The sequence below is a fragment of the Nilaparvata lugens genome, chromosome 2 (genome assembly GCF_014356525.2).
Source record: "Nilaparvata lugens isolate BPH chromosome 2, ASM1435652v1, whole genome shotgun sequence".
NCBI lineage: Eukaryota > Metazoa > Arthropoda > Insecta > Hemiptera > Delphacidae > Nilaparvata > Nilaparvata lugens.
In genome coordinates this window covers 31,889,533-31,903,339 of record NC_052505.1, presented here as the reverse complement: position 1 = coordinate 31,903,339, position 13,807 = coordinate 31,889,533, and the positions used below count along the sequence as shown (strand labels likewise).

General features: G+C 33.8%; 1 protein-coding gene across 3 annotated transcripts in view; it reads right to left on the bottom strand.

Annotated features, from left to right (window-relative positions):
* The window catches only part of LOC111056845 (lysosomal alpha-mannosidase), a 29,389-nt gene that overhangs the window by 2,918 nt on the left and 12,664 nt on the right, over window positions 1–13,807 (bottom strand). For all 3 annotated transcript variants that reach the window (XM_022344255.2, XM_022344256.2, XM_039421028.1), the window contains exons 8-14: window positions 10,643–10,862; window positions 9,489–9,688; window positions 7,174–7,397; window positions 5,291–5,520; window positions 3,828–4,044; window positions 1,136–1,253; window positions 89–359 (exon numbers count right to left, since the gene is read on the bottom strand). In XM_022344255.2, the coding sequence (XP_022199947.2) occupies window positions 89–359; window positions 1,136–1,253; window positions 3,828–4,044; window positions 5,291–5,520; window positions 7,174–7,397; window positions 9,489–9,688; window positions 10,643–10,862 (1,480 nt within the window). The remainder of the gene's footprint in view (window positions 1–88; window positions 360–1,135; window positions 1,254–3,827; window positions 4,045–5,290; window positions 5,521–7,173; window positions 7,398–9,488; window positions 9,689–10,642; window positions 10,863–13,807) is intronic.

Sequence of the window (13,807 nt, the reverse complement as noted above, 5' to 3'; positions counted from 1 at the left end):
TTAATCCATTAGTCGAGATTATAATCCACCATTACGATTATAATCTATAAATATTATCGAAAGCTATCAAAACATAACTGAAACCAACCATGAGCTCAATCTGTCCATCGTTGAGACTGCTACCACCCTGCGCTCTGTCGGTGAGCACCGAGAACTGGTTCTTCTCGTCTTTGATGGATATGCGGCTGGTGACCGGGTAGTAGTTACCCGATATCTTCTCGGCCAACTCCAGCTTCCAAGTGGGACGGAAGTCGCGGACTCGCTTCAGCGTTTCGCGGCCGTTCGAGTCGGTATAGAACACGCCGTTCGATTTGATGTCGGATTCGTAGCGGATTATGATTTCCTTCCCGACGTTGTCACTGCAAATTAATCAGGTGTTCTTCAAGTAGGATAAAGAATGTAACTTGACGTATCATCCACTTGCTAAAAGGTTCACTATACACTAAAGGGATCAACATCAAAAGATCTTATTCTAAACTACAAAATAAAGTTAACGAAGATGAATTATAATGTTAAATATAATATCCTTCAAGTGAACAAACGACTAGTCATTATGCGATATAGTACATCCAAAAAGGTATTCTATCTTTGAATCTACAGGAGCTGGATTTTTTCAAAAATAAAAAGTGAGGGAAGAGGAAGAGCATACATTCTATCAAAAAACTATCAATGTTCTTTCCAGAATATCAGCCGCTATAGCTCGAGTGACAGTGAATACTTTTACACACTTTGGAATGAAATGCAAAATTAATAAATGTCGTCTTTGCATGTAATGAAATATGTATTGAGCATATTCTATTGTGCTTTTTCATAAACTATAGGTTTCTAGTAATTTATGAATAATTTAATGTTTGATAGTGGATTATTCACTTGGTAAAATACTGCATTTTTCAAAAATTTAAATTTAAATGAATTCATTTTGAGTATACTTGCAATTATTTTATTCATTATAGAATATGCAGCATGCATGAACGGAAATTGATAATATTCTTACAAAAGATCTAGTGAAAAAGTCAAAGCTAGTCTTATAATTATCATTATGAAACCAAAAGCACGTTTAAAATACACAACATGCTAGTGATGAAACAAAATGTTATTAGAAAAAGTCTCAATCACTCCAAATTCTCGAACTTACTCGATAGGAATGGGTCCAACAATCCAGTTGACTTCAACATACTCTTCATCTGTGTACCTTCTTATAGTTTGACTTACCCAATTAGAGTAAATTACTTGAACTTCTTCCACGATCGGACCTGCAAATGGATAATCATTCATTCAAATTATTTATTTTCTGTATAAATACAATAACAAGAAATGCATGTATATCACAGTCGTCATAAATCAAATATATACACATAGGTAACATGATTATTTATAGATTTTTATTAACAAAAAAAGATCAGAAAAAGTCAGCTAGACATAAACTCATTCAATGATTAAAACTCGTTCTACAACAAACTTTTCAAGTTTTTTTTAACAAAGTATCATTATCAATCGACTTCAAACTATCTGGTAATTTATTATAAATTTTAATACCAGTGACATTTATATCACCTCCAGACAATGCAAGACGATGTTGGGGAAGTAGCAAATTGGTACCATGTCTTGTAGAATAATGGTGACTAGCTCCTACAGTTGTAAAACGATCACCATTCCTTCTTATATATATAACAAACCGATAAATGAGAAGACCATGAAATAGTCTTCAATATTTCATAATGAAATGTCATAATGCAAAGTCTGCTAAAAGTCCCTCTACATCCATCCTATTATACACAATCAGGTTAAAATGATTGCGGGAGGAACCCAACAACAGACACAGCCAAATCTGTTGCTCCCCCGAATTTTTATCTAGCAATATTCATACTGGCCCAAGAATTAGGTGATGTTTCTTTTTAAATTTCCGTTCAATATTATTTTAGTAGGTACAAACACTAACAAACGAGAAATTTAGAATTTATATGAATCAAAAATCATGAGTCAAACAATGGAAATCATAGAGCGAATGATGTAAAAGAATAGAATAATAATAATAAGAAGAAAGAAGTCTTAAATAGCCTAATTACTATTAATAGACTTCATCATACCAATACCAGACTTTAAACAAAATATGTACAGGTAACCACAATATTTTTCAAAAATATTTATGATATTTATTTATTCATTGACAAAACACTATAATCATAATATAGATATGAAATTGGAGAAAAACTAGACTGAGCCTGTTTCTCTCCAAAAATTTTGAAAGAATTTTTATGTTGTCCAAAGGTTAAGTTTATGAAATCACATACTGCTTCGTAACTTGATTTCCGGTCCAAGAATGATTTGAAAATTTTGAATTTTGAAGGTTGGCGTAATACATTAATTGAAAATTTTACAGAATTAAGAGCCAGAAAAATAAATTACTTTGGAGAGATTTTTATAGCGGAGTAGAATACGGAAAGCTCCAACGCAGAAAATGGTGCAATTCATTCATGGTGAGAAATGCTTGTAACATTTGAATTAATGTAGGCTACAGTAATAGATGTGTCAATATAAAATATATAAATATGATTCCATTGCTACTCTAGATTGAAAATAGGGAATAATAATAATATCCCTTTACTTTACACCTAGGCTACCTTGAATGAATTTCTGCCCTGAATTACTGGCTGGCATTGATATTTGTGCTCCACGAGGGACCCGTTCCAGGACCATTTTCCGCAGACGCCTTCATACTACTGCCTATGCCTATAACAGTGGACTGTCTAGGATATTACGATCGGGCTGTGAGGCTGCTGCAGCTGGGATAGAATTCTTTGGTGTGTCTGCTATGGCTTTCAAGAGAGCGGTTTTACAGCTGGGTCTATAGTTTTTCTATTTTGCAGAGCTAAAATATATTAAGGGCTTGTTCTCTGGCTACTTTCATTGTATTTCTTTCCATTTGCTTGTTTCATTGTTTTTTTTTCTTATTTTATCATTCGTATTAGTTAGCTGTGTTTGGTTATAGTGTTAGTGTTATTGTGTTATTGTTATAGTTATTATTCTATTGTTGCACTTGCTGCTATTGAATTGCTGTGTTTCCTTTGTTATTGCTACAAATATTTTGTTTGCTATTGCTTTAGTCATTGAATTTGTGCTGATAGTTTCTAATGCATATTTGTACATTTTATTTCATATTACTGTTATTAGTTGTTATACTTCTGAGTTGCTAAGTTACTTATTTGACTCTATGTTATGTATCTCATATTTATATTTATATTTGTCTTGTTATTTTTGTTGATCTTGTTACGATTGTATTCTTTTGAAATTGGTGTATACCGTTGGAAATGTAATAAATAAATAAATAAATGAGCTTTCGGACTTGTGTCCGGTAAGTTAGGCACCATAGGGTCTATTATTATAGTTCTATTTTATCAACAATGTGCTTTACAAAATTTGTCGAATATACATTAGCCTCTCTATTCAAGGTGTTATTGACCAGCATACAGTTGAAATTCGCATCATTAAATGGTCTTTTTGTATCTGCTCTTTTTAAGTACACTTTAAATTTAATGCAAGTTCACACAGCACTATCCAATGTGCTCAAGTCTGATGATTGTAAGTGCTCTGTTAATGCTGTCATGTTTCAACCTGAACGGAAGCAATATTCAACCAATTTTCCGAAAATGAGAGGGTTAAGTCCCTTTGGTGCTTGATTTTCCAACTGAATATTACAGATCTTCTAGGTCTATACAGTACACGTATTAGCATACCTAAAAATATTTCTTTCATAAACAAATATTGTTTTATTGAATAAATAAATAGTAAAAGTAGTAATAATGATCAAAAACATAATATTCATCCACCTTTATATTGTTTGACCTCTCCCTTTGCAGATAAGAGAATCGGCTGAGCAGGTGTTGGTCTGAATATGTAAGCACCAGACGAACGATTCTTGAATTCCTCGTTATTTCCAGCCGCACCAGAATAATAGTAGATGCCTTGACTCAATTTAATCGTTTTCTCACCAAAAGTTGCAGACGATAGTTCACCGTTCTCATTCAGAGTTAAACTCAAACTCATCTGAAAAATTATATCAATAATTATTAATGGACATGATATATGTTGGAATAAAATAATTGAATGATAATAGACTCACAATAATTAAACGAGCGTTAGAGAGTTCTCACTTACTCAAGGTCAAAGTCATTGTCCGTCTGTTTGTATGTTTTTCAATAACTTTAGAAAGAATTGATCAATCAATTTCAAATTTTGAACACGCATTGTTCGAACCTTTTTTACAGTTCAAGTTCCTTGGACACCAAAATTGACCCATTCCTTCGTCCTTTTTCAGGATATAGCAAATAACATTGAAAGTGTATAAGAAAAAAATTGATGTGATTCATAATTTAGTAAGATGAAGAATTTATTGCATGCAATTACAACAGTTTTTCCATTCATTCATTCATAACATCGGCTTAGGTTATTTGGAAGCTATCACACAGACAGACCTTCATGCGCTGACACATAATTTCAGCTGGTTAATATACAACATAATTCACAACTCTTACATCAATAAACTGATACGGGTTGAAATAGCAATAGGTTTTCGCCTTTTATTTTATATTGGAACTCTGTATCAAAATCATTTATTAGAAGTATCACAACACATAATTTCCTTCTCATTTCTCACCTTCTAATTTCCTTCTAACCTTCTCATTTAAAAAAATGAATTTGGATTCATATGAGGGACATAAATGTTGAAGCGAGAGGGTAAATTTTCATTTCAAATAGGATCTCCAATGAAACCTACTGATAAATTATTCTTGTAAAAGGAATATTTAGCTGTTTTCATCATTTACACCAACTCTGTATAGTTAAAAGTTGCGGGTTTCAAATATTACAATATAACAGTTCTTGAGCGTGTTCTCCAACCTAGGGGGTCACTCGTTGTAATTAATGAGCAAAAATTCAAATTAGTAGGCTAGTAATATTTATTTATTCATTTTTACAATGAAGCACATATCGGGAGTGAAAAACTCAGAATACCTTGTACTATTTCTCTCCCAAATATAGGTAACATTTAAAGTCCAAATGAGGTTATGTCTTCTATATTTCCACAAAATAATAAATACTTGTTGGAATTTAGAATATTGAATATTGCTGCCATATCATATGCGGGTTGATAAGTCACGAATAATAAACATAAGATATACTGTACCGAGATAACTTCACAGCTATATACTACAGAAGGCGATGAAAAAGGAAAAGTGTTATCAATGCCTTTATAACATTTCCACTGACATAAAAAGTGAATCTTATAACTCACATGATCTCCAAGGACTATGTTCTCGGCAGGCTCCCTCCTCACTTGACCGCCTGTATAGTCGTGTTCCTCACCATCCAACTTGGCATCCTGACTCACGTAGTAAGAGCGGAAGCCAAGAGGCGGCAAGTTCTTAGCTCTGAACACCAGTTCGAACTCGGCTTTCGAGGCTCTGCCTGGTATGCGTTTCACTGCGTCTGAGATTGGCACCAGTTGGGTCACTTGCTTCTTACCTAGAAACAGATAACAGTGATCAGTATATATATAATCTCTTCTATCTTGTATTATATTCTATTTTTATCTTCCATTAATGAAAACTAATCCAAGGATTCAGTTGTTAAATAACGTTTATTCACATTATTAGCTGGAATTCAGTTGATTAACATTCAAAGATTGAAAATCAACTGAATTAACATTCATTGATTGGAACATGCTCAAGAATTTTTATATGGTTATTAAGATATTCACAAGAACCAAATTGGGATGGGATAACTTACACTGTATCAAACACAATTTTCAATATCACGGACCTCGATATAGTACACCCTATTACAGTAAATTCCCTGTCATAATTTTTTGTTTGTAGCCCCTTGAAACGTCAATATAGGTCGATGTTAAAAAGACCCAACAAAGTACATGTTTTTGGCCTAGAGCCCCATAATAGTATTTGTTTTCGATTCAGGAAGAAATCAATAAAACACTTGATAGTACATTCCAAATGTGCAGAACCACTTAATAGTACACGAAACCCCTACGTAGTAAATTTCCCACGAATCTAACCCCATCATTATATGAATAATTACCCCTATATAGTACATTATTGTCCACATCCAACCTCACTATAGTACACTCCCAATTTAATACATACCTCGTAATAGTGTATTTTTGAGCGAAACCTAGAGATGTACTATACTAGTAGTTCTGTGAACAGTAGACCCCAAGCAGTATTCTCATCCACAAGTAACTGATTGAAACTATAGACCTTATGGAAATACAGCAATAGACTGGCTTCTCCACACATCTGTGTAATCACTTGTAAGCTGATTTATGATGAATAATTCTATAGTCTGATTTTTACTCTAATATTGGCGTATGAAGGAGGCTCCTTTTTCCTTTTATATTATCCTTGAAATGCAAAATTTCCAAAAACCTTTTATATACGTCGACGCGCAATTAAAAAAGGAATATAACTGTCAAATTTCATGAAAATCTATTACTGCGTTTCGCCGTAAATGCGCAACATATAAACATTTAAACATTAAGAGAAATGTCAAACCGTCGACTCAATCTTAGAACTCACTTCGCTCAGTCAATAAATACGATCTACAATAGTGATATAGCACTGTGGTGAAAGCAGAAACAGAATACATTCATTCTTATCGGATTGTTCACATATTCGTATTCTGCTAATGTTTGATCTCTCCCATAAGAAGCAATGGTATAATTTTTCTGCAAATGATTGTTCATACATTCGTAGTCTGCCAGTGTGTGAACACTACCATAAGAACCAAAGGTATACATCATACTTCTTACGATCAGCATAGCAGAAATTCACTGGGAATCGAAGTTTAAGACTCATATGACAAAGAACAATGTATTTAGCATTATCCTTCCTAAACAAGCGCAGAGTGTGACTAAAATAAAGAGTTCACATCATTAAAATTTGGAAAATACTTGGAGCACATAGGTAGCTGGGTAGGTAGATTTTTCATGAGAAATCAAGACAAAATTTATTCAGTTTCATAAAATCACTTCACTTTTATGGGCTACTTTTTTAGAAATTATTTAAAAATTAAGAACGTTTTTATTTAATTTTGAGTTGTTTGAAATGTTTTAAATAGAAGGGTACTTCATGTTTTTTTATTGTTTTTAATCACTTTACTCACCCATTGGACAAAGAACAGTATAGTTGGCGTTATCGATGACTGGTAAGCGTACATAGTGTGTGACAGGCTTGCTGAGAGGATTGTATACAGTTACCACAAATGACTTGTTCTCCTCTGTGGTGGCACACTGACTCACATTCAGCAGAGGACAGGTGACTGTCTTGAATTCATCATCTAATTTCGGTTGATCTTCTGTATCTGCAGTTTTTGGCGCGATTATTTTCCTGTAACAAGCACATTTATCAATTTATCTCTCGAATAAGTTAAATATATTCTTCAGTGTCGTTTTGCTATTAAAAAGAACAACTAGCAGTCGATTTTTTTTTCATTAAATGGTTGTCAACCAGGAAGATCTTGTTGTCACAGTGAGTGGATAAATTTATTTATTGAAAAAATCTGACTGCTAATCGTTTTTTTTAATAGCAAAGCAAAAAATTGATTGAATATATTTTTGCAACATCTATTGGAGGATTCTGGGACAATGACCATTGGGTCAGTACCCTCAACTAATACCAAATATAATGACAAAAACGAATAATTATATAAATATTGCCTACTTGGATGGAGAGGCAGTTTTATCATTCTAACACACTTTAAGTGGGCTACTCTTTGCAATACAGTACTTTAAAGGTGTTCGGTACACCTTTTTATTTGTATTCAAATTGGATAATCTTTTTCAATATAATTGTTAAGACTATTATAAGTGTGAGGAAAAGTGGCAGCTGAAATTTTTAAGTGGTCTAATAAGCAAGTTATGGGTTGTTGAAGTGCTAAACTCAGTTTTCTTTCCAGATCATAAAAGGTTTCGAATTTTCCATTTGAATTTTTTTTATACATTCAGTATATCATTGGCTTTGTTCTAATATGCGATTAATGCCAAAATAAACAATTTATCGAATTTACAAAAAATGTTACTTTTTATTTATGAACGAAATGGGGAATAAAATGTTTTAGTTTAGAAAGATACATTTTTTGAATTTTTAAGAGATGTTCTAATAATATAGTCAATCGAAACCGTTTATGATCTGGAAAGAAAACAGATTCTGGAAATTTAGCACTTCAACAACCCATAACTCGCTTATTAGACCACTTAAAAATTTCAGTTGCTACTTTTTCTCACTCTTATAATGATCTTAACAATTATATTGAAAAAGATTATCTAATTTAAATAGTAAAAAAGTGTACCGAACAGCCTTTAAGCGTTGCCTATTCACGGACTCTTGGAAAGTGAAAATGAGTGGCATTAACTTGAAAACCTGAATTTTAGTGACTATCGCATCTGACGCACTTCTGCAGGCATAGACTACTGGTTGTGTGCACTTGCAGGTCAACTATTCCAGATGGTTCCAGAATCCGGTGAGACGTTATGTTAGAATCTGGCCTAAAGGTACGTTTCCGATACGATCGCGCCCGACAAGCAATAAAAATACCTATAGTTCTTATGAAGTTTCTATTTTTATTTGCACCATGCATGAAAATTCAAATAAGAACTGAAGGTCTATTCTTTGTCGGTCGTAATCCGCAGTCGCAAAAACAAAAACTGATCTACAACAACTTTCCAATCTTCGAAATTATCAGGTAGCAGCTGTTTTAAATTAATGTGATAAAAATAATCGCTGTTTTCAAATTAGAGTGACAAAAATAAAAACTCAAACCACCTCAGAGCAGCATCAACTACTATTATTTTGACACTCAGCAATGACTCGGTATACTGAGTTAACAGCTGTATTTGATACTTGGCAATGCATTTGCTGAGAATGCTAGTTAAAAGCAACTAACTGTTATCAAGGTCTAGGCACCAATGTTACTTATGGAGCAGCCCATATTGATGCTATTTTGGTGGCACATTTAAAAATCCAATCCAATTTGAACAACTTATTTGTAACAAAATCAGGTAGTACAATCTACCCGTTTCTTAAGGTGCGTACAGATTTACGCGCCGCGAACATGAGCAATTCACTTTTTATCAGCTGATGCCAAGCTATTTATATCTGTATCTTACCGTTTCTGTAAAAATACAGATATAATCAGCTGATTAAAAGTGAATTGCTAATGTTCGCGGTGCTTATATCTGTACGCACCTTTATAATATTCAAATGTTCGATTCTATAGAACGTAATTGTTATCATTTTAGCACTAGGCCTATATCATACATAGGGTTATGAGAGTGTGAAAATGGGTGGAATAAAAATTCAAACTGCAATCAAATATCTCTACAATAAGATTCCCTTATGACAGTGCATGAATAAATTGGAGTTCTATATTCATTGTATTATTCCTTTCCGGAGGATATAAAATCATAAAACTCAAATTACCTGAGAGCAGCATCGACAACAATTTCACACTCGGCCATTCCCTGGCTGAGAATGCGAGCATAGTCGAAAGCAACCAGCTGTTTTTCGGTGCCAGTGATGGCGTCGTGATGCTGCATCACTCCCATGGCACTGCGCAGCGCATTCAGGTCACCCCTGTCTTCCGGCCCCAGGTCGGCCAGTGCGTACAGCTGTTTGCAAATCTGTCAAACAATATTAAACATTTTAAATAAATGGTATAAATAGTCAATAGTATATTACGTCACGAGGCTGGGAAGTGTAAGTTTTACAAGCTAAATTATAGTTACCAGGCAAAGCTGTTGAGTCAGGGATATCATGCGAGTACCCAAACAGACATTCTTGGCTGTGTAACATACAATACTTTTTCCTACACGACCAGTAGCTAGAATTATCATAGAATACGAATAGAGGAGTAGAACATTTATTGCCATGTTAGGAAGTGATGCCAGAATTTTAAACTGCGCTATCTGTTGTCTACTCTATGGTGCCTCTCAAAGTTTGGTTTGAATTTTCTCGATGAACTATCGATTCGAAGAGAATGAAATAGAACCATAGAGGAAAGAATACAATCTATAATATCTGATAGGACTCACATAAACTAATATAAATAATAAAATATTATTTGTTTCAACGGTGAGACTCCAGCACCACATAGCTTAAGTAAAAGAGCTACGTAAACGACTGGCTTGAATTATGTCAAAACTGGCACGACATCCCTATCCCATGAGAAATCTGTACCAATGATTTACATGCTAATATGTAAGTTGTAATAATATCAACAAGTCAAGATACAGACAAAAAATAAGAGGCAATCTATAAAGTATTGTCCCATTCCTAAACTATTTTAACATAGATATTCCAAATATTTAGGTACATGGAGATGCAACTCACATCCAAGGAGTTTGGCTTCTTGCGCATACATAGCTGCGTCATTTCTAATGTTTATGGTAATCAAATGTATTATTTTCACCTTTATTAATTTGAAAACATATTAATTTTAAATAAAAATAAAATGATATTGTGAACCATTTATATTTGTGGAGGAGGCAGAACTGGGGGCATTTACTGGTGGTCTGTTGTCACCAGTGAATGGAATTATTCTACTGTTAAATAATTGCAATATTTCAAGGACTTACTTGCAAGAAATTGTTACCCTTCCTCTCGAAATACTTGATGGTTGGTCTGGAAGTGAAATATCCGGTCCAAAACGAGTTGGGATCCGATGCGTAGGGAAAGAAGTCGTCTTTCTTTGTAGTGAAACTAAGATTGTCCTCATTGACCGCTTTCACGTAGCACGATGGAGTCGAGTATAACAGATTTACATTTGATCCATTGCTCTGCTTCTCATTTACAAGTCTGCAAAATTAATAAAGTAACACACGTTACTAGAAGATCTAGTATTTATCAAACCTATCAGTATAGAATATCATAATGTGTAATATAAAATCATATATATATATAGACTTCATCCCATTCATTTTATGAATATGAATAAAAAATATTGTATTGCAGGAAAAAATTGTATAGAAAGTAAAATGTCAATAGTACAAGTACATATAATAGGATGGAAATGAATAGATTTATCCTGATCAACGCTATTTACACACATTCATATATATGCATCAGTAGATCATACTACTAGTACTAGCCTATGATAGCCTACTTGAATACAGTAGAACATATATTCAGTAGTCTTCAGCCAGTTACACACACATCGATTTTCAAACGTTCGATTTTTTGTAGTCCTTAGGCCGGTTACAGAGCTCGACCGACCGTCAGTGCGTACGTCAGTCGCGCTTGTCTTTTCCATAGAGATTCCATGTATCCGTACAGAGCAGGACTGACGGCACGCACGCGCACGGTCAGGACCATGCGTGTTATACAGCGTACGAATACCATCGGTTGAGCTCGTGCGCATCCGTTCCATCGGTCGACTGACGCGCTATTGAAACAAATAGAATCTTTCAGAGCTGTACTGATCAGTACCCGATCGCAACATAACCAATGTGCTGACATCTCTGCCCGACAATCAGCTGATATTGAATTGAATAGCATAATGAATGAATTCAATTAATAGTGTCATATTTGAATTCAGAGTTTTTCTATACATTTCTTCAATCATTTCTAAATTTTTTATCGAAAAACTCATATATTATTAATATTATCTACATTTATTTGATCCGTAGCTTGAAGTGACAGCAAGTATTCCCAATTCAACAAACTTAACTCAACCAAGGAAAGTGGCAAGTGAAATAAAAATGAAAATCTCAATGAAATAAATTGTAGGATAATGGAGTAATTTATAAATATACTAATGACCCCCTGGGTTGGAGAACTCGCTTAAGAATTTACTGTTGTATTGTAATCTTTAAAGCCGCAAATTTTAATTACAAAGAGTTGATAAAAATTATGAAAATAGCTAAATATTTCTTGCACAAGTATAATCTGACAGGAGGTTTCATTGGGGATCCTATTTAAAATGAATAACTCTACTCTGTCGCTTCAACATTTGTGTTCCTCATATGAATCTAAACTGATTTTTTTGAATGAGAAGGTGGTCATGTAATACATGATTTCTGCATCTGACTAAATAATAAATCATAACAATTTTTTTCTTATGCACTTTCAATGTTATTTGTTAAATCCTGAAAAAGGACGAAGGATTTTGTTGTCCAACAAACTTAACCTGTGAAAAGGTTTGAAGAATACCTGTTCAAAATTTGAAGCTGATTGATCAATTCTTTCTACAAAAGACAAGTTATTGTAGAACATACAAACAGACGGACAACGACTTTGGCTTTCAGTAAGTCAAAAGTGAGAGTTCGCTAACGCTCGTTCAATTCATTTACAGAAATATAGTATAGGGGTCACATATAACGGCACAAATCTTGTAAAAATGTTAAAATAACCGGCAGAAAGAGCTCGAAGAAGCTGCAATTTGACTTGAGGTTCTCAACTTTTTTATATAATTCTGATACTGTTACACTTCACAGAGATAATAATTGTACTAAGGTGTTTCTAATTTTTACATTAGTCTTAAATAATATATAATGTATCCATGAAGAAAATGGATACTACATTTTTCTGGATACTTGGTCCTGGCAACCAAGATTATTAAAATAGAGTAGGCTTACAATTTTTACTAGTAGTTCTGTGAAAAGTAGACCTCGCGCTCAGTAAGTTACCTGTTGTTATTTTTTCTCAGAAAATAATAAATAATTTATCGATTAAAAATGTCTACAAAAACCTAAATAAATTTAGAGCTTTCTGTCCTATCGTACCGTGACGTGTCGTCCCGGAATGTGAGTGTGAGCGCTGTTATCAAGGTCTGGCTGCAACTGTCTACAACGTTGATGGAAAGATACATTTTCAAGATGTTCGATGTTTTTGAACAGGTAGTATTAAAGTCAACTGTCTACTAACGTTGATGGAAAGATACATTTTCAAGATGTTCGATGTTTTTGAACGGGTAGTAAAATAGTCCACTAAACAGCTGATTTATGATGTATAATTCTATAGTCTGATTTTTACTGTATATTGGCGCATGAAGGAGGCTCCTTTTTCCTTTTATATTATCCTTGAAATGCAAAATTTTCAAAAACCTTGTATATACGTCGACTCGCAATTTAAAAAGGAACATACCTGTCAAATTTCATGTAAATCTATTACCGCGTTTCGCCGTAAATGCGCAACATATAAACATATTAACATTTAAACATTTGAACATCAAGAGAAATGCCAAACCGTCGACTTGAATCTTAGACCTCACTTCGCTCGGTAAATTATTTTATAATGTAACATGTACCATGGTCCTGGCTTCAACTGGGATGATGAATATGATTTACAAGTTCGTAGGATATATCACGATTATTTAACAATGTTGGAGTTAGTTTTCAGCAATATGTTCATGAGTTTACATTGTGAGGCTATTTTGTTAGATTATTCTATGCAACACATAATATACATGAAAATAGACATAACATATAAAATCAAATGAATATACAACACATCATCTGTACAACAAAATAAACACAAAAATCACAAAGGTTAACGAACACCACCTGCATGTAACTTGCTATTCCAGCATTGTCAGGTCCTGGAGGCGAAGAAAGCAATCTGCGATTAGAGGTATCCACGTCTGTGAAGTTGGCCGGCATGATACCAGCCCAAAAAATTAAATGCTACAGATCAGGTATCCAAATCCTCCTAAGACCGATCTGATCGCAGATCGCTCTCTGAGTGTTCAATCAACACTAAATCAGTGTTCAATCAACACTAGCCTTAGTTTGAAAGGAACACTT